General features: G+C 54.1%; 1 protein-coding gene across 5 annotated transcripts in view; it reads left to right on the top strand.

The window, feature by feature from the left end:
• The window catches only part of ZBTB7C (zinc finger and BTB domain containing 7C), a gene marked incomplete at its 5' end in the record, with an annotated part of 374,377 nt that extends 354,545 nt beyond the window's left edge, over window positions 1–19,832 (top strand). For 4 of the 5 annotated variants that reach the window (XM_082640978.1, XM_082640976.1, XM_082640977.1 and 1 more), the window contains 2 exons: window positions 5,215–6,441; window positions 16,871–19,832. In XM_082640978.1, coding sequence (XP_082497104.1) covers window positions 5,231–6,441; window positions 16,871–17,522 — 1,863 coding nt within the window. In that variant the 3' untranslated portion in view covers window positions 17,523–19,832. Of the gene's footprint in view, window positions 1–5,000; window positions 5,023–5,214; window positions 6,442–16,870 lie in introns of those variants that run through there. The other variant, XM_082640979.1, reaches the window with a different exon arrangement.
• Window positions 19,833–27,486: the final 7,654 nt, after the last annotated feature.

Here is a 27,486-nt window from a genome sequence, read left to right as displayed (position 1 = left end):
AAGACCCCTGTTAGGTGTCTTTGTCCCTCCCTGACTTCCTAATTGCCAGCAGTGTTTGAGTACCTACCTCCTCTGTCCCAGGAGCACGTCATGTGCCTTCCCTCATTTGATCCGCCCAGCAACTCTCACCATCCCCACTGAACGGATGAAGAAACTGAGCTCAGGAGGGTGAAACCTAGTCCCCGAGGCCAGGATGTGCACCCGGGAGGTCTTAAAGCAGGGCCCTCACTCTCCACCTCCCAGCATAATCCCCCTGTTGTCAGATGGCTGTCAGCCAAGTTCAGGCACATGCTGGCTGAGAACAGCTTCTTGTGTGATCCCGCTCAGGACCCAGGGTAAACACATCTTCAGATGGGACTCTAGAAATCCAAAGCTTTCCAGATCCAAATGATATGGGGCGGGTCCTTCCTGCCCCTCTGCCCAGTGAAATCTTCTTTATCCCTCACAGATCAGACAGGGCCCCTCCTCCTGGAAGCCTGCTCCGATCCCCCAGCCCACAGGGGTCTGTTGCCTCCCTGTCCATACCTCTCTCACTGGTGCTCAGTCCTGAGCCCCCCTGGCCTGCTTGGGTCTTAGGTCCCTGGTGTACAACCCTCAGCCCTGGCTCTGATTAAATCTCTAAACCTTTGGGGGCTAGGGTCCAAATCCCCCTACCCACGAGTCGGACTTTGTAGGGGGCAGTGTTATAAGGGGAATGAACGTGAGCTTTGGCACCAAATGCAGCCGGGTTCAGACCCTGGTCCGGACACTTGTGTGTGGCATTGGGCAAGTCACTTACTTGCCCAATGATAATGGGTGATGATAAAAATACGTATCTCTCATGCTCGTGTTGATTGAAGAAGGCTTAGAGGTGCAATGACCGACGCGTTACAGGCACTTGATAAATGGTAGCTAGTATTGATTGTTATTATAAATGTTGGCTTGCCTGCTTGATTGATTTGGTTATTAGAACAAGACACAAATAAAAACAAAAATTCAAGTCACACTCAAGAAATTAGTTCGGAGGACTTCTAGAGCCAGGTTTCTACAGTGCAATTCTCTAAGTCCAAGGCCCTCTCTCTCCTTCCAAAGGCTCCAACCCCACCTCTTCTCTGATCCTCTCATAGAAACACCCCCTCCTCCTCTTTAGCTGGTGAGCTAAAGGGCATGACCCATCTCCCTATAGTGAGAGGGGGGAGGCAGGTAGAGTACCTGAGGCTGGTGATGTTCTCATGTTACAGTTGAATTAACCTAGGCCAGAGATGAGAAGTGCTGCCTTTGCCAGAAGGCTACTTGGACATACCTGGGCTCTAGAATCTTCCACAGAGGGCACAGGCCCAGGGGAGGCTGTGGTGAGCCTCATGTCCTCTGGAATGGGGACCACACCTGAAAGGGTTTCACCCGCCCTGCATTCTGGCTCTTTAACCTCCTTCTTCCATTTGCAAGCTCCTCTTTCCCCCTTTTCCTCCTCCGCCTTTATTTCTTGACTCTATATTTTTTCTATCACCTTCCTACCAGAGGTTCATATTTTGCGTCAAGCCTCTCCTAGCTGTCGAGCGGTTTGGTTTTGTGTTTGTGTGCGTGTGTGTGTAATTTTCTTTCCTGAGCGTGTTATTCTTGGAGAAAGAGTGCCCTGGCTTGGGTGATGGGAGGGATGGAAGGGAGGGGATGGAGGGCCTGGGTGCAAAGGTGGAGACTGGACATGGCATCCCCTCTGGAACACTGCTGTCTGCGGGCCCTCCAGGCATGGGGATCTTAGGGTCACCAGGGAAGCTTCCAGAGTGAAGGCAGCGTGGGGGCACTTCTTCCCAAAGAGTCAATAAACAGCAAACCACAGCCCCCCTTCCCCTGATACCTCCTGCCAGGAAAAACAGCCCCGAGCTCTGTGGTTGCATCTGTTCCTCCAGGAATGGGACAAAGATTCCAAACCATGCCATGGTGAGAAGTCGCTGCTGGACAGACCAGCCTTCAAGTCCAGGGTCACCCAGGCCTGTTGCCCCCTCCCCACTGCCAGATCCACTTTGTGCTTCCTCATGGACTCCGGTTTTCAGATTTCCCCTGTCCATCCAATGACAAGATGAGGAAAGAGAAGCCCGGAGAGGTGGTGGGGCCTCCCAGAGTCACACAGCTGTGGTTCCTGACCCCCAGGCCCAAGCAGACCAGCTCCAAAAGCATGGGAAGCGGGACATTTAGCACAGGGATGGTGCTCTCCGTCCCTCAGAGGGCTCGGGTGAGACACGGATCACCTACACCCCATCCAATGGGTTCCAGCTCCTCTATTTAAGAAGGTGGGGATAAGTTTAAGGAATTGTGGGAATTTTTCCTGAAAAACATTTTAAAACATTTTTGTCTTTATAGGAATAAGCCCTTGGCAAGCAAGAAAACTTGCATGAAAGAACTAATTTCCTGAGGTTTTAATGATTTGGGCTTTTAATAGTTGATGGGGCATTTCATTCACGGACAGTCTTTTCAGGTGAGAAGGTTCCTCTGAGGGTCAGAACCCTGCTACCATTAGGGTAGCTTCGTGGGAATTAAAAAAAGGGGTCATTTCCTCGATACATCTACTTCCATCTATCAAACTAGTGTCATAATATACTGATTTTGTCAGAAGACAGCATTTAACACCATCTGCCAGAAACGATAGCTATCACAAACCCATAATGTCTATGAAGTGAATAGTGCCTCTGTGTTGCCTGTTGTATTATCTGTTATCTCTTATGTTATCTATTGCTGTATAACAAATTACTCTGAAACTGAGTAACTTAAAACAAGAATAAATATTTACTATCTCCCGGTGTCTATGAGTCAGGAATTCCGAAGCAGCTTTGCTAAGTGGTTCTGATTCAGTGCCTTTCAGGAAGCTGCAGTCAGGATGTCAGCAGGGGTGCTGTCCTCTGAATGCCTGACTGGGACTGAATGACCCACTCTCCTGGTGGCTCACTCACACAGCTGGTGACTTGGACCTGCTCAGTCCCTTGCCACGCGGACCTCGCCATAGAACTGTCCTGATGACATGGCAGCTGGCTTCCCCCAGAGTGAGTGAACCCAGAGAGAGCCAGGCAGACACAGCGATGTGTTGTCACTTTTTGTTACTTTAGCCATTCTGATAGGTGTGTGGTGATATCTTATTCCTCTTTGGTGGATATTGCTGCATCTTTATCACAGTTGTTATGTCCCTGTAAGCTCTGTTAGAGCAAGGGCCTGCTTGGTTTGCCTTCTGTGCATCCCCAGAGCCCAGAGCAGGGGCGGGCACAGGAAGAAACCCAAAGTCTATTTAGAGAATGAATGCACGGCCTGCGGGGTCTCTGGCCCTTTTTAAGAAAGCAGGAAAGCGGCAAGGCCTTTGCTCTGGGAAACCTCTTGAATACCTTCCCCGGGCGAGATTGCGGGGGGAAGGCTAAGACCCTCCACCACCCACAGAGGAGAGAGAGGAGGGTGGCAGAGGACCCAGCACCCTGACACCCCACCAGGTCCCTGGTGCCTCCAGGCCACTTGGGGCACATATTGTGGGCCTGGCACTTCTCTCTTCTCTCCTTCCACTGCCTCTGCCTTCTCAGGGCAGAAACATCCCGAAGATAAGTACGTGGGGATCCCCAAAGCTCTTTCCACTGAGCCGTTGATCTTCCAGACTTTGTTTTCCTTTTTCTTTTCTCCCCACTGTAATTGCAGCTGGGTAAGGGCCAAGCTTTTGCTAGGATTTATCCATGGGCCACAGACAAGCTTTGCCCCGAGTAGCAGGGCCGTCAGTGCCCTGGCATAAAAATTGAGGTGGCTTGTTGTCCAGGTTGAATCTGTTGACTTGGGTTGTGAATTCTGCTCCCTGAAGGGAGGGGGTGCCTGCTGTCCTCTGCGCCCGCCTCCCCGACCGCTGGCGGCTATGACCAGCCACACTTCCTGTTTTATGTATAGATAATGCTGAGGTGTCTTAGAAGAGGCTTCTCCCCATAGGGATATGTTTCCCAAAGAGTAACAGAATACAGACATGATAAATTAACTAACAATGAGCTTGAATTTAATATTGAATATAAATATTTATAGGTCAAATGGCTCACAGATATACACATATAGGAGGTCAGTGTTTTCTAAAAAATCAAGAATTGCAAATGAAGGAAACCTCATCAGCTAAGATGAAGCCAGAAATAGGTCAGAAAGCAGAACACCTGCCATAAGGCCCCCATTCCCTTGCTGAAAATGGGCCACAAGATCGGTTTGAAGATTCGTAGAAGCTGTTATCTGTTTGCTAGGGCTGTGATAACAAAGTACCACAGACTGGAGCTTAAACAGCAGAGATTTATCTTCTCACAGTTCTAGAGGCTAGAAGTCCAAGATCAGGGTGTCGGCAGGGTCGGTTTCCTCTGAGGCCTCTCTCTTCGACTTGTAGGTGGCTGTCTTCCACCCTGTGTCCTCACGTGGTCTTCCCTCTGTGTGTCTGTGCCCTACTCTCCTCTTGTAAGGGTACTGGTCATACTGGATGAGAGCCCTCTCATAGGACCCCATTTTACCCTTAATTCCCCTTCTAAAGAGCCTACCTCAAAATACAGTAACACTCTGACATACTGGGGGGTTAAGACTGCCACATACAAAGTTTGGCTGGGGAACAACTCAGCTACTGTTAGTAGCCCCCTCCGTTAGTACAGCCCGCATCAATAGCCAAAAGTAGCAAAATCTGAATCTGTTAGAGGAGTCAGAGGATTTGTGAAATAAACCAAAGCATTCTCCCCAAGGGAGCCCTGAGTCATGAGAGAAAATTCCTCTTTTGGCGCTTGACCCACAGACGTTGCGTGAGTCCGTAGCGGCCACCATTCCCGTAGCATACAGAGCAATGGAGTTTCACATGGCTGTCCGTCCCCGCATTCAGGAATTGCACATTCCCAAAGTGGAATTCAGTGAAATCGTGCCTGCGAGAAGATTCCACGGCCTTTGCTAAAAGGCAGACGCCAGCTGCCCAATGACAAGCCCAACTCCAAGGGCCTTTGGGGTCCCGGGAAGAGCCCAGTGGTTCACTGAGAAGCCCCAGCTTTTGAGCGGGGCTCTGAATTCCAGGTGAGATTGGGAAAAGCTGAGGAAGAGGGGCCGGGTTTCTAGCAGAGGGGGAGGGAGGGGAGCCCCAAGCAAAGGCAGAGGTGGGCAAGCACGCCCACCGGCCTGGCCTCCCTGGGCCAGGGTCCCAGCGCTGGCATCCCCTCTTGGGGCCATGTCCTCTAACCCGGTCTCTCCCTGTGTGTGTCCCCACAGGGCTCTGGCTGAGAACATGGCCAATGGCATTGACGAGCTGATCGGCATTCCCTTCCCCAACCACAGCAGCGAGGTCCTGTGCAGCCTGAACGAGCAGCGGCATGACGGGCTGCTCTGCGACGTGCTCCTGGTGGTGCAGGAGCAGGAGTACCGCACCCACCGCTCCGTCCTGGCCGCCTGCAGCAAGTACTTCAAGAAGCTCTTCACAGCCGGCACCTTAGCCAGCCAGCCCTACGTCTACGAGATCGACTTCGTCCAGCCCGAGGCGCTGGCTGCCATCCTGGAGTTCGCCTACACCTCCACGCTCACCATCACGGCCTCCAACGTCAAGCACATCCTCAACGCCGCCAGGATGCTGGAGATCCAGTGCATCGTGAACGTGTGCCTGGAGATCATGGAGCCCGGGGGGGATGGGGGGGAGGAGGATGACAAAGAGGACGACGATGATGACGAAGACGATGACGATGAGGAGGACGAAGAGGAGGAGGAGGAGGAAGAGGAGGAGGACGAGGACGATGACACGGAGGATTTTGCTGATCAAGAAAACTTGCCTGACCCCCAGGACATCAACTGCCACCAAAGCCCTTCCAAGACAGACCACCTCTCGGAGAAGGCCTATTCAGACGCACCCAGGGACTTCCCCGATTCCTTCCGGGCCGGCAGCCCTGGCCACCTGGGCGTGATCCGGGACTTCTCCATTGAATCTCTGCTGAGGGAGAACCTGTACCCCAAAGCCAACATCCCCGACAGGAGAGCCTCCTTATCTCCGTTCGCCCCAGACTTCTTTCCACACCTCTGGTCAGGGGACTTCGGTGCCTTCGCCCAGCTGCCCGAGCAGCCCATGGACAGTGGGCCCCTAGACCTGGTCATCAAGAACCGCAAGATCAAGGAGGAGGAGAAGGGGGAGCTGCCCCCACCTCCGCCGCCACCCTTCCCCAGCGACTTCTTCAAGGCCATGTTCCCGGACCTTCCCGGGGGGCCGCTGGGCCCCATCAAGGCAGAGGATGACTACGGTGCCTATCTCAACTTCCTGAGCGCCACCCACCTAGGGGGCCTCTTCCCGCCCTGGCCGCTGGTGGAGGAGCGCAAGCTGAAGCCCAAGGCCTCTCAGCAGTGCCCCATCTGCCACAAAGTCATCATGGGGGCTGGGAAGCTGCCACGGCACATGAGGACCCACACCGGGGAGAAGCCATACATGTGCAACATCTGCGAGGTCCGCTTCACCAGGTGCGAACGGAGGCCTGAGGGTGTGAGGGGCAGGGCGGGGAGGGCCGGGGGCCACGAGGATGGAGAGGCACCCAGGTCAGGGGAGGTCCAGCTGGATCCTAGATGCACAGCAAGCTCATCGCCAGAACAGGGGCTAGGCATTAGCTGGTGCAGTGATTTTCAGATATTTTCCTATATATGCTATTAGGTAGAAGGCCAAGATGCAAAAGAGATCAGAGCCGAGCTGTTCTGGTTAAGGCAGAAGCGGGGAGGGGGGATCTCAGCACCTGCTGTAGATCCAGGAAAGCCAGTTTGAAGCTCCCAATGGAGTGCAGCCCCTCCTTTATTTTATTTGGAGCCCGGACAGCATGCCAGGGCCTGTCTTGAATGGATTACATATACTACCGCCCCCGCCACGTCCTGGAAGTCAGGGAGGGCCATGGCCTTTGTCCACAGATAGGTGATCTGTCTCCCAGTGGCTAGTCAGCCACTCGTAAGCCCAGCTGGGAAATGGCAGAGCTGGGACTTGAATCCCAGTGAGACCCCTGTAGGCCCTTTCAGTCCTGTTTTGGGTCAGACCTAAAGGGTGGGCCTCCTTTTACGTTCTCCCCCTTGACTGTCCATGTTGGGAAGAGGGTTAACTCTATGCTGTTATAAAAGTTGAACTTTGAAATCAATATATGATAAGCCTTTCATCTTTCCCGAACTCCATCCCATTCAGCATGCGTGTGTTGTGTACCTTCTCTGCACAGCAACTTTTGTGGTCAGAACTGATTGGTGGGATGATGTAGGGTCCGATTTGCCCAGTGCTAGGTTTTGATGGGCCTCATTTGGGGGAGATATGGTCTATCGGTGCCGATGGTGGTCACTGATGTGAGGCTGACCTTCCCAGCCATGTCCACACTGCAGAAGGTACTGGTGAGTGCCCTACATCAGGGCTTGGTCATTTCAGTGTGTCGGATGTGGTTTACCTGCCCTGGGACTGTGACTTCCTAGACCAGGTCCTTTCCCCACATTGCCACCGTCCCCATCAGAGAACCCGCCTTGAGAAACCCACACTTATTCCAGAGGTGCTACTATCACCCCGTATCCCCCTAGCCGTTCATCTTTGGGAATTGCTGGGGCTCATTCTTTTGATTTGCCCCAGTGGGGCCAAAGCTTTGGTTTTTGAGGAGAGAGTGCAATGTTTTGCATCAGGTTGATTATCAAATCGGGGCAGTTCTTTTGGGGGGAAAACAAGATGAGTTCTGCTAAGTAACAAGACCCACTCTCTTTGGTGGCTTGAAAACTTGATCTGAGTTTATGTTCAGCTGACAGTTGTGAAAACAGCTCTGCAGGCTCTTCCGGTAACCGCTTCAAAGGACAACGCTGATTGTTTCCAAGGTGGCCTTGGGTCCCCTCACAGCTGCTTCTGTGAAGGAAACCCCAGCAGAATCTCCCAGCTGCTCCGAGCCAACAGTGAAGGGAGAATTTCCGGGTGCAGAGGGGCAGGGCCCCCCATACCCCGGGTGTGTCCCCTTCCACCCAGCAGTGCTGACCTCAGGGGCTTGCTTCTCTTATCGCTGCAGAGCAGCTGGCCCCAAAGTCCCCGAGATTCACCCCCTCTCGGGTGCCCCTCACTAATGGCCCTGCCACTCTTATGTCACCTCCACCTCCCACCCTCCTCTTCTGAATTCACCTTAGATCCACAGAACACCTGTAAAGGCTTGACAAAAGCACAGGGATAACGGAAGATAAACCAGAGCCCAGTCCAAATTCAAGCACAGTTCATGCATCTGGAGCCAGTGCCTCTCCGCAGCCCCCTGGAATGACTTCAAGACGTGGACACTCTTCACAGGCCTGATCCAGAAAAGCCAGCCCCTGACTCCTGCCATCTGGGCTCCACCTCCTTTGCTTGTCCCCTGCACAGATGGCTGACACTTGGGGACACCCCTCTCTCCAGGGGAGACCCTGGTCTGTGGCTTCAAGGGTTTGTGCTGCATCTCAGGGTACCTCAGAGCAAGCCTGCCCTGCCCCCCAACCAAGTCCCCATCTCCCTTCCGTTCCCCACTTCCCTCCGGGCCTTTCCCACACTCCGCTGTGAGGGCCGTGCCGGTCTGTGTCCCTGCCTTCCCTAGGGAAAGTTTTAAACTCGGTCAGTCAAGACAGACTTCTCACCCTCTTGACACCAGAACATCCTCTGCGTGGGCCTCCTGGTTTGGGCCTCAGTGCTGTGTTGTATAGGAGGGTCGCATTCCAGAACCCTCCCTCCCAGCACATTCCTGCTGATCACTCAGGGTGGCCTCTGTGCCTGCCTGCTCACCACCCCTCCAGGCCATCCAGCCCCCGGCCGTGCCCTCCCTGTGGTCTAGTCCTGCTCAGCAGAAGGACAGCCATCTGGGCCCCCAGGCCTGTCTCCAGCTGACACAGCTTCATTCCCGCCTCCATCCACATCTCCCCTCACTCGGTTCCCACTGGGCACTGGCCCTCCTGAGAAAGATCAGAGAAGCTCTGGGGTCCCCCTCCCAGGAGCAGAGATACCCGGAGTGGGGAGAGGTTGGAGGAGGGTTTCTTGGCCTCCTCCCCGAAGGGCCTTATTTCTCACTGTGGGCTGTGGCTGCCCGTGATGGACACGCCTCGACACCCCTCCCCATCACATTCTTCGGACTCTCTGGTTCCTTGCTGCCCTCCTGTCGCCTCCCCGGAGCTGCCTGCAGGATTCTTTTCAGCCTTCAAAGAGCCTCAACCCTGGCCTGTCCAGGTCCGGGTGGCCTGTAACTCTCTATATAGCCAAGTGCTCTCGCAGCCTTTCCACGGGGACCCCCGTGTGGCTGACTTCCTGCAGCCTCCATCCGTAACACTGCCCTCCCTCCTCAGCTGGAGGCTCTTCAGCGGCCACTTAGAGCAGCAGCTGCTGCCTCTTTGACTCGGAATTCCCAGACTCCCTTGCAAGGCAAAGCCACTACCTGGGACTGGACCCCCCGCGAGGCCGAGCGACCCCTGACCTGCTGCCCTCACGTCCTCCTCGTGGACACTGTTTTCCTTTCTGGAGCCCGAGTCTTTGCTTAATTATAACTGAGCTTCTGCTCTCCGGTCAGGCCTCCTTTCCTGTCTTCCTGATGTTGATCCCACTTCCCGTCCCTCCTGGGGGACGTTGGCGCAACCCACCCTCCACCCTCCAACTCAGGTGGCCCAGGCTCTGAGTTGTGGCCTCCGATGCCAGCTCCCAGCATGTCCACGCCCCGTGGGAACATCATTCCTCATGACTTCAGCAACACAACATGGCGGAGGGGCCTTGGGTGTCCTTCCAACAGAGCCCCTTCTGCCCCTGAGGCCCCACGTACTGCTCTCATTCTGTGGGTGTCCAAGAAGGGACTGTAGCCCCACCATCATGTGTCTATTCCTTGGTGTCGGGAATCTCAGCTCCGAGCCAGCTCTAGATTTCAGCCAGTCCCACAGTTGTCCCACCACTGATTTTTCCAGCTATGAGACACCCCTGGAGCCCCAGGAAAAGCCTCAAAGGCTTCAACCAGACTGTGTATCTCTGGCCCCATGCTGTCCCCTCCTAGCTCTGGCCATCCCATGATCACCTGGACTCCAAGTTCCTCTGTCTGTGCCTGAGTCTATATGTCCACTCCCCTAGCCCGGTCCAAGGTCACCATTTTCTTCCTGAGGGCGGCCGCAGCCTGTGCTGGCTGCAGAGACAGCTCGTGATGAAACTGGTCCTGTGGCTGTGACTTGGGAGAGAGAAACAGTTCCAGGACTTAGGGCAGAGGCAGCCTGGACCAAGATTCCCCAGACCCTCCTCGTCAGGAGTCCTTTACTTCTATTCCCAGAAAGTCTGGAAGCCTGGGCTAAAGGTCAGGACTACAGGGTTAGTGGGCCAGAGGTGGCCCCTAGGATGGGCCTTGAAGAACAGGGAGCACGTGGGCCAGGGTGGACAAGAAGGTGTTCATCCTTTCTGCGTGCAGAGGGACGCTGCTGCCCTTGGTGGGGCTTTTCCCTGCCCACCCACCTCGCAGGGCCCTCCCCCTCCTCGTTGCCCCAACCCCTGTCATCACCACCAACTAGGCCTGGCCTGGGCCTGTGAAGGCCTCAGAAGACTCTTAATTGCTCCTGTCCTGCCACATGGGTCCTTGAGTACAGGCCGCCTGTCAGGGGAACCCCTAGAGCGCATGCTTGGGCAGTCTTCCCTCCTGGACCCCCTGCATCCCATCCACAGCCTGGCTCTCACAGGCGCTCCAGTCAGGTCTGGCGGACACGTGGTGAAGTCAAGAAACTGCCACACTTGAGAAGAGACCAGCTCGGGAGACAACAGTGGCCCCATGGAGGAGAGGGATGGGCAACCCAAGCTCTGTACCCCGAGAAATCAATCTCTGATGAGCCACGATTTCCCCAGTCTCCACTGAATCCCCTACCGACATCCCATGAAGGCTGCAACTTTTAGCCCCCAACCCCTGCCCCCCAGTGCAAGCCAAATGCTGATTGCTCCATGGCACCCCACAGCTCTCTCTCCAAACAAGGCCAGGAGCCTGGCAGCTGATGCTTTTTTTTTCCCCCTGTATTTTTTTCTTAGCTCTCCCACTCCTGGCAGCTCTGGGGACCTTATTAAGATAATGTAATGTCATTAGCAGTGGCAGCAGGAAGATAATTTGTCTCAGACCATCAGGTTACCAAGAAGTCTGGGTGGATGGTGTTGGGAAAGCGTTATCCTCGCTTGGGAGCCTCCAGCGAGGCCCAGGACCCGGGGCCCTTTCCTTTCACTCAGGGGAATGAGATCACCAGGACTAGCTCATCTTTCCTGACGATGAGCTCTCCGCGCTGGAAGGGGGAATGCGAGTCAAGGCTTGCCTGCGTGTGACCTGGCATGGGTCCCAGGTGCAGAGTAAAGGGATGAGATGGCAGACAAGGGGACAGGGCGAGGGAGGAGCACGTCAGGTTTGGACTGGGCAGTTCTGAGAACTGGCCCTGCACCAGCAAGCCGTGGCCATGACCACCCACTGCACTGTACAGTGAGGTGTACCGGGCAGGACTCCAAAGCATCTGATGGGTTCTTATCCGAGCAGGTTGCAGTACCATCCGGGCCACATGCTGAACGAGTGTGGAGAGAGCAGGGCCGGCACGTGGGGACACAAAGCACACTGTCTCCTGGGGACTGCAGCCCCTTGGAAAGGGCACTGCAGTGGTGATCAGGAACCCCAGCTTGAGGGCTTGCATCTGCTTCTAACTAGCTGTGTGACTTTGGCCGAGTCTCCTCCCCTCTCTGGGCCTCGGTTTCCCCACGTGGAACACGAGGGGGTTGGAGCAGGTGCTCCCTAAGATCACGCCCAGATTTATGACCCCATATGTCGCCCAAGATCAGGAAAGCTCTGGACACATTACAGCACTTCCCTTTGCCTCCTCTTCCTCATGAGAATGATGGAAGGGCCAATTTCACGGGCTTTACTGAAGCCCTTATAACCAACCGCCTGCACAGTTAGGTCCTGACCCGAGCTCACAATTAGTACTGACGGGAATGTCCCTGAGCCTGGGTTCCTTTTTTTGCAGCTGCCGGGAGCCAGTGCTCATTGTCCATGAATTTGCTGCTTCCTGCATCATCTTGCTGTCTAGGCGCCTAACAAGACAGGGCCCTAGGAGCCAGGGACAGGGCGGTGGCTCTGCAGGCATGGGGGGCAGCTAAGGGAAACAGCACACGTGATGGCCCTGCCCTGGGAATAGCATGCATGGGAAATAAAGGCAGCAAAGACAGCCTCTGAACAGGTGTTCCCACCTGCCAGGAGCACCTGTGTGGTTGAATTGGGGCCACAGAACGCAGACAGGGAGACTGGGCCCCCAGAGCTCGGGACTTGCTGGGAGGGCAATGCTGACACGTATGGGGCCTTTAGGGGGCAGGAGAGGATGAGGCTGACACATGGTCCTCTGCTGCTCCCTCCCTGCCCCTCGAGTGACCTGCCTCGGGCTGCAGTGTTCAAGTGCTCTGGAAGGTCAGGGCAAAGGATGAGACCTGGGTGGACACAGAAGGGTTTATGAAAGACTGAACTTGAGTTTGACCACTGAAGGATCAGGGGGATTGGGAGTGGTAGGCATTTCAGGCAGGGCAGTTTGCAAGGGTAAACTCAGAGATGAAGGATGTAGGTGCAGGGAAGAGGAGGGCTCATGGCTGGGAAGGAAAGAGCACACGTGCTGGCATCTACGCTTGGACATCCGGTGGGAACCTAAGGGATGGAGCACGGTGTCCAAACACAGGCTACGCACAGAAGGGGAAGGAGCCAGGACTTACCAGCATCCATCCCATAATATGGCAGGCTCTGAGCCAGTGGGGCTGGTGGTCCAGCTCATGCCAACAGAGATTCAAAGATGCAAAGCTGACCAGAGCATGGCCTGCTAGGGGAACAGTGTGTCCATGTGGTATGTGGGTGCAGCACTGTGGGGAAGGACGGGGGCTGGCAAAGGATATGGGGTGATTATTCTTTCCAGCTTTATTGAGATATATTTGACATATAACACTGTATAAGTTTAAGGTGTACAACAGTGATGATTTGATATGCACATGTATTGTGAAACGATTACCACAATCACATTAGTTAACACACCCATCACCTCACTTAGTTACCTTTTGTGTGTGTGTGGTGAGAACATCTAAGATCTACTCTCTTAGTAACTTTCAAATATATAATACAGTATTGTTCACTATAGTCACCAAGGGCCCCCAGATCTTATCCCTTTATAACTGGAAGGCGTGAGCTTGTAAGGAGACTTCAAAGCCATGCTAAGGGGTGAGTTAGCACATAGGCCTTTGGACAGGGTTAGGGGGCTTGGAAGATTTTAAGGGGGACCACCGGACCCCCAGTCCTGAAGGAAAGTGACCAAGAGCTTAGCTGCTGAGAGTCAGACTGGAACATTCCAACTCGCTCATGATGCCTCTGCCAGCAGATCAGATGCGTAAAGGATCAAGGGTAGAAGAGCGGTAATACATGAAGCCAGCCAGCCAGAAAGAGATTCAGTATTAGCCCATTACCCAGATGCAACCACTCTCAGAACACCAAAGGTCAAAATGGTGCAGCACAGCCTCCCATTTTAGAGGTCAGGAAACTGAGGCCCAGGGCAGCAAAGGACCTGGTCCGGTTCTTAGAGTGTGCCAAGCCCGGGCCCAGCTCTGCCAATGCACGTGCGCGTTACATCTACGTGGAAAGGTCATTACAGAAATAAGGAGGCTGTGCGACCTTAAGAAAGCCATTCCCTCCCTGGGAATGGGCTGGGTTAGATCAGTATTTTCAAGGTCCTGGGAAGCGTACCGCTAGCGATGCAGGTTACTGGGCCCACTGATTCAGACGCGCTCTCAGTAAACTAAATGCTCTCTAAATTTTTTCCAGGACTAACTTATGAGGTTTGTCCACTCTCCTCCCCCGCTGCTCCCATGAAAAGTCTCCACTGGGGACAGTGGCTCCTGCCCAGGCTGAGCTGCTCCCACAGCCTGGCCCAGTCTTCTGACCCCAGAGACGGAAGGCTGGCTGCAGATGCCCTGGTGTGATTGTTCGGGCTGCACTTTCTGAGGCAGCCCCTACAGGCTTCAGGCTGGGAACACTCAGTATGAAAATCCTCAGAAGAGCTTGCAAACAAACCATGCCCAGAGAGCCCTCCATGCCCCTCTGCCCCTCACCGGCTGGTACCTTTGGGAAAGCTGTTTGACTTCTCTGAGCCCCCAGCGATTCCTCAGTCCAAGTGAGGAAATTAATCCAGGTGTGTTGAACCGAGCTCATGCAAACCCAGATTCCTCGTCAGTAGGAACTGATGTCTAGCCCTAGGTTCAACTCTGCATGCAGAGGTTAAATACCTTGCCTAAAGGTCACCCAGCAAGTTAGTGGGGGGTCTGAAGCTGGAGCAGGGGCTCCCACACCCCTAACGGGGGTCCCTTTCCTGCACTGTACCTCGCCTGTGAATAATGACCTTCCAGGGTCACTGAAATGGTGTACTTGCCTGCTCACAGCGGGTGCTCAATGAGAGGAAGTTACAGTCACCTTCTCAGCACGTCTCCCACACTTGGGCCAGTCGCCTCTGAAGTGTGATTTACTTTAGATGCCCTAACAAAAAGCTCAGGAGAAGCAGTGCATATTTAAAGAGGCCCTTGACATTTGAAGATTTACCATTTGCATTGTCCATTATTTGAGGGTGTCAATGCTACTAAATATATGTAATAGTAATTTTTTAAAAAATCTCCCTTATAAGGTTGTAGTGAGGATTGAATGAGATGATGTATTGAAAGCCCCACTGGTGACTCTCAGCTGACCCTCCACTAGGCCCTGGTGAGGATGAGTGCCTCAGGCAATGAGTGAGCCTAACCAACCACCTAGCATCAGTTTTCATCAGAGCCTGAGCGAACGTGTGGAGTCCCGAGACGTATTCCCCAGGACTGTACAGCGTCGCTCTAGGGCTACAAATAGCACTCTGTACCCCACCCCCACAGCTTTACACAGGTCACAGTGCAGTGCTGAGGAAAGAGGCCTAGGCTGTTCTCGTCCCAGCTCTGCCATTACCCTCGTGGTGACCTTAGGGACTTCACCTCCCTGGTCCTAACCCTAGCCCTCCCTGAGCCTCAGTTTGCCCACCAGCCAACTGAAGGATTAACCTAGGCCAGCGGTTCTCAGACCACCAGCAGCAGCAACATCCGGCCACATATTCAAAATGCAAACTCTCTGCTCTCTCCCCCGCGGACCTACTGACTCAGGCAGTCTGGGAGGGAGGCCCAGCACTCTGTGTTTCATCAGACCCTGATCATGGCTCATCAAGTTTGAGATCCACTAGCCAGGATGCTCAGAACTCCAATCACCTGGATGAAATGTGGGTTACAAAGACCATAAGAGCAGCACGCTGGTGGCAGGAGGGCACATGAGATGTCACAGCGGGGTACTTACCGTGCAGCCTGGGGGCAGCTGGTGGGCTGTGGGCAGGGCAGGGACGGGGATGGCGGTGTCTGGTGTGTGAAGGATACCAACTCTCCCTTCCTCCTCCCTGCCCACCCCACTCTCCACCCACCCCCACCACCCCCCCGCCATGTGCCCTCCAGCCTTCCAGGGAGCACAGGTGGGAGAAACGGATCTGTCCTTTTGGTCCTTCTCCCCTGGTCCCTGCCAGTGTACTCATCAATGTCCTTTTCTCTCCTGCTCCACCCCTGGGGAACTAGCTGGAAAATGAGAGCCAGTGAGACCTCTAGTGGCCAGGGGACACCAGGAGACCAGGAGCCGCTCCTGCTGGCCTGGGGTTATGTTGAGTGTGGTTTAAATCTGGCCATTTTAGGGCGGATGCCTGGGCTCCACATCCTGCTCCAACCTCAAAGCCGAGCCAAAAATTACAGGCAGACGCTCCACCCAAGCCACACCTGCAGGGAGGAGGTGGGAGGCTGGACACAGCTTCCTGGCCTGCCTGGCCTGGTCAAGGAAGGCTGCAGAAGGATCCTGAGAGTTCTCGAAGCTCACCTGCCTCCACTTCTGCGTGGCTGAAAGGCTCCTTTAGCTGGCTTATGCAGCGTTCCATCTTTATGAAAACAGCCGTGAGATGTCCGTTTTCCTTTCAAGACCGCCAGGAGCTGTGTTGAATCTAGCTCAACACAAACCCAAATTTCTCTCCATCAGCTCTGGACAACAGGAATTGATGTCTCGTGCTAGGTTCGGCTCAGCGCAGAGAGGTTACGTAACTCACCTAAGGTCACCCATCACGTTAGCAGTGGGTTTGCAGCTGGAGCGGAGGCTCCCACACCCGCTGATGGGAGCCGCAGCCCCACGTCATATCTTACCTCTGAATAACACTGCTTAAAGCCTGAAACGCTCTGCCCTAGCTTAGGCTGCATTCCTGTTGCACCTGGCTCTTTTGTAAACCCTGGAATTGTCTGCAAAGAGGAGAGCCGAGGGCTGGGGCCAAGCAACCACAGTGCAGGAGGCTTGAACAAGGTGTGCCTGATCCCTGTAGCCTCTCAGATTAGTGCTGAGGACCGACAGGTCTCAACAGCCCAGGGGCCGGGATGGGACCAGGGTGAACCTTGAGGAAAGACCCTGCTGCCTGGAGAGAGTGGAGCTGAAGGTGCAGTCCAGTATGAGAAGTGGCTGCCCCACTGGAGGACTAATGAAAGATTGCTGACTTTCGGGGCCTACGTCCCCAGCAAGTCTATTTTCCAGTCTATGAGACGGGCCCTGACAGAGTGGGCACTTCAGTCTTCTGAGCTTATGCGTAACAGGTGTTCTGGAATGACAGCGGCCTCTCTGGGCCCAGCTCCTGATCCACTCTCTGATCCAGGGGAGAAGCCACACCTGTTTGGGGTGGCGCAGTAGTTGAAGGTAAATTCTAGCGGGAGTCCCGTTCCTGAGGGTTGACACCGCAGCAACTGGGAGCCTTAGTAGGTTCTGGAGGAAGGGGAGGAGAGGGTGAGGAGGGGCTCCTGGGGTCCTGGGCAGGGACTGACTCTGGCTCTGCCTTGCAGGCAGGACAAGCTGAAGATCCACATGAGGAAGCACACGGGGGAGCGGCCCTACCTGTGCATCCACTGCAACGCCAAGTTCGTGCACAACTACGACCTCAAGAACCACATGCGCATCCACACGGGCGTGCGGCCCTACCAGTGCGAGTTCTGCTACAAGAGCTTCACGCGCTCCGACCACCTGCACCGCCACATCAAGCGCCAGAGCTGCCGCATGGCCCGGCCCCGGCGCGGCCGCAAGCCCGCCGCCTGGAGGGCCACCAGCCTGCTCTTTGGGCCCGGCGGCCCGGCCCCGGAGAAGGCGGCCTTCGTGATGCCCCCCGCGCTGGGTGACGTGGGCGGCCACCTGGGCGGGGCCGCCGTGTGCCTCCCGGGCCCCAGCCCCGCCAAGCACTTCCTGGCGGCGCCCAAGGGCGCGCTGAGCCTGCAGGAGCTGGAGCGGCAGTTCGAGGAGACGCAGATGAAGCTGTTCGGGCGCGCGCAGCTCGAGGCCGAGCGGAACGCGGGGGGCCTCTTGGCCTTCGCGCTGGCCGAGAACGTGGCCGCCGCGCGTCCCTACTTCCCGCTGCCCGACCCGTGGGCCGCGGGCCTGGCCGGCCTCCCCGGGCTCGCCGGCCTCAACCACGTGGCCTCCATGTCTGAAGCCAACAACTAGGCTGATCCTCATCAACCCCAGTCCTGCTTCCCCGTCCCCTCCCAGGCCCACCTGCCCCATCCAATGGGCCTGAACTTTTTATTTCAAAAGGAAAAAGGAAAAAAATAGCAGCCGCAGTGGTATTTTCTGGGCCTCCTGAGGCAGCCGCCTCCCCTGTGCTGGTGTCTGAGATGGGCACCTCCTCCCAAAAGGCCTGGCCTCTCTCTGGCTGTCTCTCTGCTTTCACACAGAAACTCACAGGGGCCCATGCCAAAGGGGAGGCCCCAGGCCAGGTGTCCAGAAGCACTGTGGAGCTGTGTGGGGCTAGACGGAGGGAGGTGGCTTGGCCAGAGGCAGACCGGATGGAGCAGGGATGAAGGTAGGGTCCTGAGATACACATCCTGAGCCCCACCACTCTAAGGCAGAGTCCCTGCTGACACTGTTCCGATGGGTCATTTTTCCCATCTCCAGTGGTCCTGGGATCCTTAGGGGAAGTGCCCTATTGGCAGGGAGGCCTCCCGGCGTCAGGAGGGGGTCTCCTGGGGTCTGGGCCCATTTTTCCCTCCCTGTCCTGTGACCGCGGACAGGTCAGCCGTCTGTACCCCAGTTTCGCCCTGCTGTGAAAGGGGGCTGGTAATTTTGTTTCCCCCTCCCATCCACCCACCGACACACTCATCCATGCCCAGCCCCCCAGAGAGAAGCCTTGAGAGAGCAGGAGCTTTGCAGTCTTAACGTCCCTGGTGACACTGTTTCACTGGACTTAGTTTTATCACGTCCACCTCTACGCTGGCACAGGTGAGAAATGTGGCCAAACTAGACAGGCTAACAGAGGAAGAGGGCTGGGGTGGGCTTGTCCACCGCCCCCAGGCAGCTTTGGGGAACTCTAAATCCTACCCTCCCTTCTGGGCAGGCCACTGTGCGCATCCGGGGGCTACCATCTCGCATTGCATTGTCCCCACCTCTGCGTGGTCCCTCCAATGCCATAAGGAGTCTTTCAGGACTCCGAGGGCCAACACAGAAGGAATGGGGGCCTCCTCTTAACACCTGGCAGCTGCCCCTCTCCACCTGATTCCCGGAAACAGACAAAATGCCTAGTTACCCAGGTGTGTGTTTGCTTTTCAGTTGGGGGCTTCTCAGGACTTTGGCATTGCTTTGTTTGAACACCCTCAACCCCTCCGTGGTCCCCCAGGGAGGAAGCCAGCTGTCCGGTGTGGGAAGTCAGAGGCTTGGCTCCAATATTGGCTTGGAGGGCTCTGTGAGTGAGGGCTGTCCACGCATTCTCCCTGGCTCTCTGGTTTGTAGCCGGTCCTGAGAAGGAAGACAGCTCTGCTGGCCCAGTGCCTTCCTGATCTTCTCTCCCCTTTCCTGTCCTTCCCTCCCTTTTCTTGCTGAGTTTGCTTTTGTTTCTCAGTAGCCCAGAGAAGGGAGGAGAGTTCTCCTGTGCAGATGGCCCAGGACTGGTGTCCCCAATCCAAGAGCTGTGGGCACAGAGACTTCGCCTCTTCCTATTGCCTTGGCTTCTTCCTGAGCAAACACAAAAAAACAAAAAGGCCAGAGAAGACCACAGACTCTGTCACTCTCCCAGCTCCCCCACGAAGAGACCCGTGACTCCACACACCACCAGCTGCCCTTTCAGCCAGAGGGAACTGTTGCTGACACCCTCTTGTCCTCAGACGTCATCTGCTGGGCAGCGGCCTCTCACACTCCTGTCTCCATTTCTGACCCTCGCTTCTGGGACCCACCAGCCAACATGCCTGTGTTCCCCCCTCAGCCAAGGGAGTGGGGCTGACCCAAACCTTAAGAGAAAACGAGGAAAAACGAACAAATTAGAAACCAGTGGTGTTGGGGCTTTTGTTTTTATTTTGTAAAAGTAATGACTTCTCATAAACTCAATTTTTCAGACGACTGGTTAGTTCTTTTTATTTTCTCTTGGCTGCAGTTTGGAGTTGTACATTGTAAAATATCCAAAGATGTCGAGTACTGTATGATCAAGAACTTGAAGCAAATGGGTCGTGGAGGTAGGGATGGTAGTGTTTTGTTTTGTTTCCCTTTTTTTTGGTGGGGGGGACATTTCAGTTTCCCTGTCTGTGGGAGAACTTTGGAATTTTTTTCTATTTATAACATTTTTTTATGTGATTGCTTTCTGTAAAATGACACTCAACAAGGTTTGCCTTAGTGATTCAAGGGACAATCTTCCATAACTTTGGTCGCACGCTGCATCCCGCCGAGAAAAACTCTCAGCTAATTTTCTGGCCTATTTATTAAACAGTATTAATTGACTTGATTAAATGATATTGAGAGTTGCACTTCTGTGAGAGGTGACAGCCACAAGACTATCTGTAGACATTCGTGGCTTAAGAGGTTGACAGTTGGGTGTCACAAACTTATAAAAATGTTGAAGATGCCTTTATAAAAAACACAGATCTTTGACCCTTATTTAATAATGTGAGGGAGGGCTTCCCTGGTGGCGCAGTGGTTGAGAATCTGCCTGCCAATGCAGGGGACACGGGTTCGAGCCCTGGTCTGGGAAGATCCCACGTGCCACGGAGCAACTGGGCCCGTGAGCCACAACTACTGAGCCCGTGCGTCTGGAGCTTGTGCTCCACAACAAGAGAGGCCGCGTCAGTGAGAGGCCCGCGCGCCGTGATGAAGAGTGGCCCCCACTCGCCGCAACTAGAGAAAGCCCATGCACAGAAATGAAGACCCAACACAGCCAAAAATAAAGAAAGAAAGAAAATTAAAAAAAAAAAAAATAATAATGTGAGGGACAGCGTTTTAAGTAAAAGAAAGCCACACTTACTCAATTCCCTGCTTCAGGTTGATTCCCTTTTGCATTGTCACTGCAGGTGACAGTGGGTGGTTGTGTGGTGGCGAGGTCAGATCGTCAGTGGTCCCCTGCATTTTGTGAGGCTCTGCTTGATCATAAGCTTTTGGATATCTATGACTCCGAGTGTGAGGGGTGTGTGTGTGTGTGTGTGTGTGTGTGTGTGTGTTTACATGTGCAGGTACAGCCTGTTGTGTGTGAGCAAGGGAGAGTCGAAGGGTTGCTGACCATTTTAACACATCAGTCCTACCAGTTCCCTGGCTTGGATTCCAGAACAGCCTCTGGCTGGCCTTGCTACCATCTCAGCCTTCTTCCTTTTATTCCTTGGCACTGGAGTTGGACTTCTCTTCCTCGTTCACCTGATCCTCTTTCCCAAACAGAATGCTAGGCCCTGAAGGAGGTAAGAAAATATATTGCGGTCCATGAATGGCATCAACTCTACTCAGAACCTAGAGCACAGACTCTCTGAGTAAAATTGGTCTTTGCACTGCGTTTTCTGTATAACCAAGGGTTAAGCCCAAGACACGTTTCTGTGATCAGATCCCCTTTCTTGCCATGGTAAGCATTCTTATAAACCCAATGCAGCATTTCTCAGTCCAGGCAAAAGAACAGATCTGGGTTTCAAGTCTGGACTCCAAGCTGTGTGTCCTCAGGCTAATCGCTTCCCTACCTTGGTCCTCCCTTGCCTCATTCTAATAACAAAGGAGACGGAGTTTCTCCAAGAAACTCAGGAACTTAGAGCCTCTCCAAGTTTTCTACCCAACTTAAACAACCCTCAGCCAAGGGAGCCAGCCCTCTGGGGTACTGGGAACTGAATTCTAAAGAAATAGCCTGAAGCAACCTTCCCGGAGTGTGATACTCCTCTGAAATCTCAGGTAGTGGCTTTGAAATTCATGCTTCTACATTCTATTACATGATAGATATGCATTTGTCTTAACATAAAAATATCATCTTGAACATTACTTGCCTTTTCCGCAGGATCTTCCAGTAAAGTCAGTGTCCCTTGGCTACCCTGCAGCTTGGAGAGGCGCAAGCTCACGGTTGACTCAGGGCTTGAGGGGATGGTCCAGTGCAAGGAATACGAGGCCAGCTACCTGTCAGGGTTCCCTTCAGCACATGTATTCTAGCATCACTGACTGGGTCCTCATTCTGGGGCTTGGTGTCCACAGAGGGCCAGAGGTGAACATGGGAAAGAGGTAGGGAAGTGGGTCCGCTGGGCCCTGACCTCTGGGGACTCCTGAGCTTCTCATGTGAGTCAAGTCGCCTCTAGTCCTGGCCAGGCAGGTGTTTCACAGAGTCACGCAGGACACGGTCTGCTCCTCAGACCCCAGCGTTGGGGTGCTGATAGCAAAGGGGACTTCGGTAGAGGGGGAGGGACAGGAAGCAGAATGAAGTCACTGAGGACAGGCCAGAGAGGCAGGTGCATCTTACCCTGGAGGAGAAGGCTTAAGATACGTTAGAACAGGCCTTGGAACTTCTAAAGACCTGTCAGAGAGAGGAAGGATCTTACCAAAAGTTTGGCCAACTGAAACCAATAGGAGAGAGATTCCAGGAGACAGCTGGGTGTCCAAAGGAAGGAAGATGATTTCCTAACAAGTGGAGTTGTCCTAAAGGGGAATGAGGTCCCTCGTGAGGGAGGGAGCTCTCTGTCATTGGAAGGGTTTAATATCACCTTTCAAGAATGAGGAGATTCCTGCATGGAAGGAGGGCTTTCTAGATGACCCGTCCCTTGGGTCACTTCCATCTGATTTGTGAAAAGGAGACTATATTATATATCTTCATATGACCATGGAAGAAGGACTGTACCAGGGGACTGGGGGACAAGTGAAAAAAATGAGTTGGGACACCTTCACAAAACCCAGCTTGGTGGCTTATGGCTGGCTGCCTGCTGCCCGCCCAGCCCCCCACTCGATGACCTACAGCAACTTGGGGCCAGAGAAACAGGACTCTGTGTAGAAAAGGCCCTGATTTATTTTGAAACCCTGGAGATGTGACAGGAGATCAGTAATGGACCAACAGGAAGTCAGACTGTCTCTCGTCTCAGGCCTCTTCACCTGAGCCCAGGGCCTGCACTTCCCGAGGGGAGCAAAGGTCTCCACTTGCAGTCCCGCAGGGGTCCCTGTCCTGTTCTGGCACACCTCTCCGCAGACCCCATCCTCCTGTCCTGGGAACCTCCCCAGCCCTTCCTGCCTGAGGCTCCTCGGAGCATTTCCAGAAACAGGCACGACTGGGTTTCCCCTTTGTGTGCGGTTTCCCTTCTGCGAGCCGGGTGGAGCGAGGGCTTCTGGAGGGAAAGTGAGAGCAGGACAGGGAGGCCTCCTCGGCCAGTCCCCCTCATCTGAAAAGTCTGTCACTCAGACAGGAGCAGGGAGTCAGAAGTTCCTGCAGGAGGGAAACGCAACCTGCATGCAGAGGGTCAGAGGCCCCTAGAGACCAGGGACAGATTCTGGAATCCAGGATGTTTGTATGCAGGTCCCCTACCTCCCAACCCCTCCAGTGCTCCCCCTCCCCTTCTCCTAGGGCCTCTTCCCCCCCACCCAACCACTGCCCTTCAGGATGTGGACGCCCCCTCTCCCCTCTGTCCAAACCCTGACAGGAGCCACCAGGGGCGAACACGACTCACAGGCTCCCTCTGCCGGCCTCTGCAGCCCTTGCTCCTTGCTCGAGGTGGAAAGAAAGTCCCCAGCAAAAGGATGTCAGGCCCCAGGCGGCAAACAAGGGTGGCTGATTTGGACAGAGGGCCTTGAAATCAGACCGGTGGGCAGGTACCAGCCTGCCCCGACCTCCCAGCCCGCCCTCCTCTCCCCTCCCTGCTTCGGGCACCAGAGGGGAAGGGGATGTGGGAAACAAGCAGACAGCTTCTTTCCTCCTTTCAGGTTTGAAGAGCTGAGGATTGAGTCAAACACACATTTCCAGCTACTGATGGGGAGAGAATTCCCTGGGGAGGCCCTGCTCATTTTTCCCTCCTCGTTACACCCTGGGCAGGGGCGGCTATGACCTTAAGGGGCAGCCCCACAGGGCCTAACCAAAAAACATGGGCCCAGAAATAGCCTAATAAATGAGGACAAGACAGCTCAAATCTGGAAAATTCCGGAAAACCTCAAAACTGATCACTTTATCTGCACCAGACACGCGCGCACACACACACACACACAGTCATCAGACTAATGATACACAGGCTGATGTCATCCCTCCTGGTAATAATAGGAGACCGAGCAGTGCACCAATAAGACCCAGCAAAGCCATTTTTCCCACAAGTCTCCCCACTGGAATATTTATAACACACACTCTCATTTCCATGCTTGTGATTCCTCTATTTAACCATGAACTGTGACCCTGACAACTAGAACAAAAGAATAAACAAATAGGTTTCTGGAATAAGGAAGGAAGACGGTGAATCAGATCCCATTTCCCATGTTCCTCTAAAAATGAATAAATTAAGCACCAAGCCGCAGAGTAACAGAAGTCTTTATGCCCCTGGGAGACTCTTACCTCGATGGGTCAGCTGGCACTTAGCTTATGAGGCACGTGTCATTATCCCTATTTGTTCCAATCGGGTTCTTGGTCAAACACCAGACCCCATCTCAGGTAGCTTAAGTAGAAAAAGCAATTACTAAAGGAAATGAAGTCCCTAACAGAATCTCCACAAAGCCCAAAGAGTCAGGCTTGAAGGACCTCCAAGTGCAGTTGCACAGGTTGCATACTGCACAACATGGCTTTTGAAGGGGCGCCATTCACACCCTAGACAGGTTTGTGTATTTGTTATACCATGTACTAGATTTCCATATCATAGCAATTTCCCAGCAGATGTCAGCAAAATGTCTGGAAGGGGTGCCCTTGGCTAATTTGCACAAAGTCCATGGCCCGGAAGATAGGAACCCAGAAGCACCCCAAACCACGCTGTGGCCGGTTGCTCCAGCAGAGATTTGATTGCTGCTGCAGATGCTGCTGCTGATGGTGATGATGATGACAGGCCCAGACCTCACAGCTCACCCCACTAACACCAGGCCCTGGACCCTGGGACTCTGCCCCGTGGCCCACTCTCTACCACCATGCTCCCCAGAAAACGGCTTCTACACATTTGCACTTGCTCCCATTGCTCTAGTCCTGGTGCTTCTGATTGGAAGAGCTCAGGCCCCATGCCTCAGCCCAACTGCAGGCCGACTGGGCAAGTATGCTTCTGGCTTCTCCCTTGAGAAGGAAGGATTCAGGATGCAAATTCTCCAAACAGAGGAAGAGTTCCAGTAACGTTGGGTGGCCTCAGAACATGTCACGTATCCATGCAGCATCTGGCAGAGGAAGGGCCCAAAGCTCAGTGGCAAAACTGTGAGGACAAGGCTACAGGATGAGCTCTAGCAGAGTCAGGGCTGGAAGCCTGGTCTGCTGACTCCTGGCCACTGCCCTGCGCTGTCCCCTTAGAAGCTGAGGCCCAGAATGAGGCAAAGGCCACTGGGAGCAGAAGTCTGTTTAGACAGAGCTCCTACTGGCAGTTCCCTCCAGGCACCACAGCCCTCTACAGCTCTGGTAATCATCATTCACAGTTTCACCCTCCCCAAGCCTATGAAACATTCAGAGCTGCCTTTCCAGCCACTAAGCTTCGGCAGCAAGGCTCGTTTGTCCCCCCTCTCACTCGCAGTGAATACAGCCATCTCTGCTTTCTTGTTACATCCGGGGACCCAGAACTTTAACCCACACTTTTCTGCTAATTTACTGAGAAGTCTGCTCCATGCTGAGCCTCCCTCGTCAAAATGGTTTTCCTAATTTAATCTGCACAGCAGAGCCTGAATGTGTGTTTTAATGAAAACGGTCTTCTCGTTTGCCATTTCAACATCACTCCTATAGGAGCTGTGCTCTGAAAGGCAAAAGTGCATTTTCATTTTCTGATGACTAGGATGTCCTACAGAGGTGGGCCTTTGTGGGAGAGGGTGGTATAGCAGTTGGGGGAAGAGAGAGTGACACAGCAAGAAAGAACATAGCAAAATGTGCCAGTATGGACACCCCGGGGGATACAGGGGCTCACTACCTTACTTCTTCCTCCAGAGGGAGCTCCTGGAGAGAATTCAGAAGGATTCAGAAGGATTCCGATGGCTCCCTTCTGGTCTGCACTTAGGCCGGGCCCTCTGCCCGGTACGGGGGCAGGGGGCCTGTTACTGAGCACCCTTGTTCAGCCTCATTTTTTGGTTCACGGAAAGGAGGAGATAACATCTACTTGGGGGAATCCGATGGGGCCGGAGGGGCCATGGGAAACACCAGTTCCACCTGGCACTTAATAGATGCTCAATCAATGTTGATTTTCTTTCTTCTGTGATCCATCAATAGCATTTTAAATAATTGTGCTTAGTTGTGTTTCCTTACCTTTTTCCTGTTGCTTATTCTTCCAACGGCAAAGGAAGGAAGGAGGGAGCAAAGAGGGGAGGGCCAGAGGGAGGGAAGGAGGGAAGGAAAAGCAGAGCTGCACACATTACTTGTCCCAGTGATTCTCTGAGTTGTTGTTTTGGATAATCTGATCATGATAAATCAGTTGCCAGTGGTTCGTGTGGGGATGCTGGGAGAAGGAAGTGACAAGGACATCCTCTTTTTAAAGCAGAATGATTGAGCTGGTAATTTCTCAGGGTTTGCCTAGCACATAACGCTGTTTGAAGACACCCAGGGAGAGCCACTCAACTGCAGAAGCGTGATTGCATGTGGCTGGGCCTCCTTCCAGATGCTGCCCGATTACAGCCCAACCTCCGTCACCTCCCAGGGCACAAGCAGGGACCACTCTGGGGCTGACAGCCACTGGCACGCCGCCTTGCGGGGCCGACGGGAGCCGGTATATGGAACGAAGAGTATGCAGACTGTGACCTGCAGGATGAGGAGGCAAAAGCCACCCACACGGGGGCGCCAGGGAGCTCCCTGGGATCATTTGATGGGAGGGGCAGTTTTAAAACACCCACACAAAGAAAGTCAAGTCACAAGATATATTACTTACAAATCCCGGAAATGGGGCGGGGCAGGGGTGGAGATGAGCTGGGGAAAGGGCAGTCCTCCAACCCAGGTCCTGAGCGAGCGGGAGATGGAGAGCAGGGAGCAAGCACCTAGTGCTTATAAGGGGCTTTTAGGGTGGAGGTCACTAACTTTTCACGACCTTAACTCTAACCCCAGGAAAAGCAAAGCAGGAACTTGGAGTGGGAATCTTAAACTGAGGTCCTTACCTAAATGTCCAGACTCTGGGTGCAGCAAGGTTGTCATGCTGTAAAATGCCTAGGCAGCAACTCAGAAGAGCTGTGTTCTCATCACACACACACACACACACACACACACACTGGTGTGGGGTAGGGAGGTGAGCAGAGGCCACTGTGCCAGGGCCACGTGCCAGGAAAGGAGTCGTGATTTCAGACTCAGATGCTGAAGAGTTAAGTTTGGAAAGGTAGGAAGAGTCATCAGTCCTACCCTTTGGCCTAGAAGCCAGGCGGCTGCCCTGGCCTCATGTTTTAAAGGGCCCTCCCTAGGGGACAGAATCTAAGGAGCTGATGGGGATGTGCTCTGCAGGAGCCTGTGCCCCTTCTAGATAGTTCATGCTCAGGGGACAAGGGACCCCTCAATTCCCTGTCCTAACAGCCTCAAGCCTGCTCCCAGCTCCTGTGTGGACCTCTCCCCAGGTCTTGGACCTCTCCCCAGGTCTTTCTTTCTGGGAACAGGTGGCTGCTCCCCTGAGGACAGCAGGGGTGGCTGTTTGTTGGGGAGGATGGACAGAGCTTAAACGTGTGGACTGGGGGTTCACATGCAAGACCGGGTGCAGGATGGAGTCAGAGGTGGGAAGAGAGGCCTGATTCTGCCCCACCAGAACCCCGAGGAATCTGAGGCTCTAACTGGAACCTGGCTTCCCAGGTCTTTTTTTTTTTTTTTCGGTACGCGGGCCTCTCACTGTTGTGGCCTCTCCCGTTGCGGAGCACAGGCTCCGGACGCGCAGGCCCAGCGGCCATGGCTCACGGGCCCAGCCGCTCCGCGGCATGTGGGATCTTCCCGGACCGGGGCACGAACCCGTGTCCCCTGCATCGGCAGGCGGACTCTCAACCACTGCGCCACCAGGGAAGCCCTTCCCAGGTCTTTATGAAGTTATGCTTGTCAGGGTAGAAGGTTGCAACGTAGTTTATTTAACAACTTGTTATCTTGACTTCT

This window comes from Mesoplodon mirus, assembly GCF_964341445.2.
Source record: "Mesoplodon mirus genome assembly, chromosome: 13".
Lineage (NCBI taxonomy): Eukaryota > Metazoa > Chordata > Mammalia > Artiodactyla > Ziphiidae > Mesoplodon > Mesoplodon mirus.
This window is presented reverse-complemented; position numbering and strand designations above follow the sequence as displayed.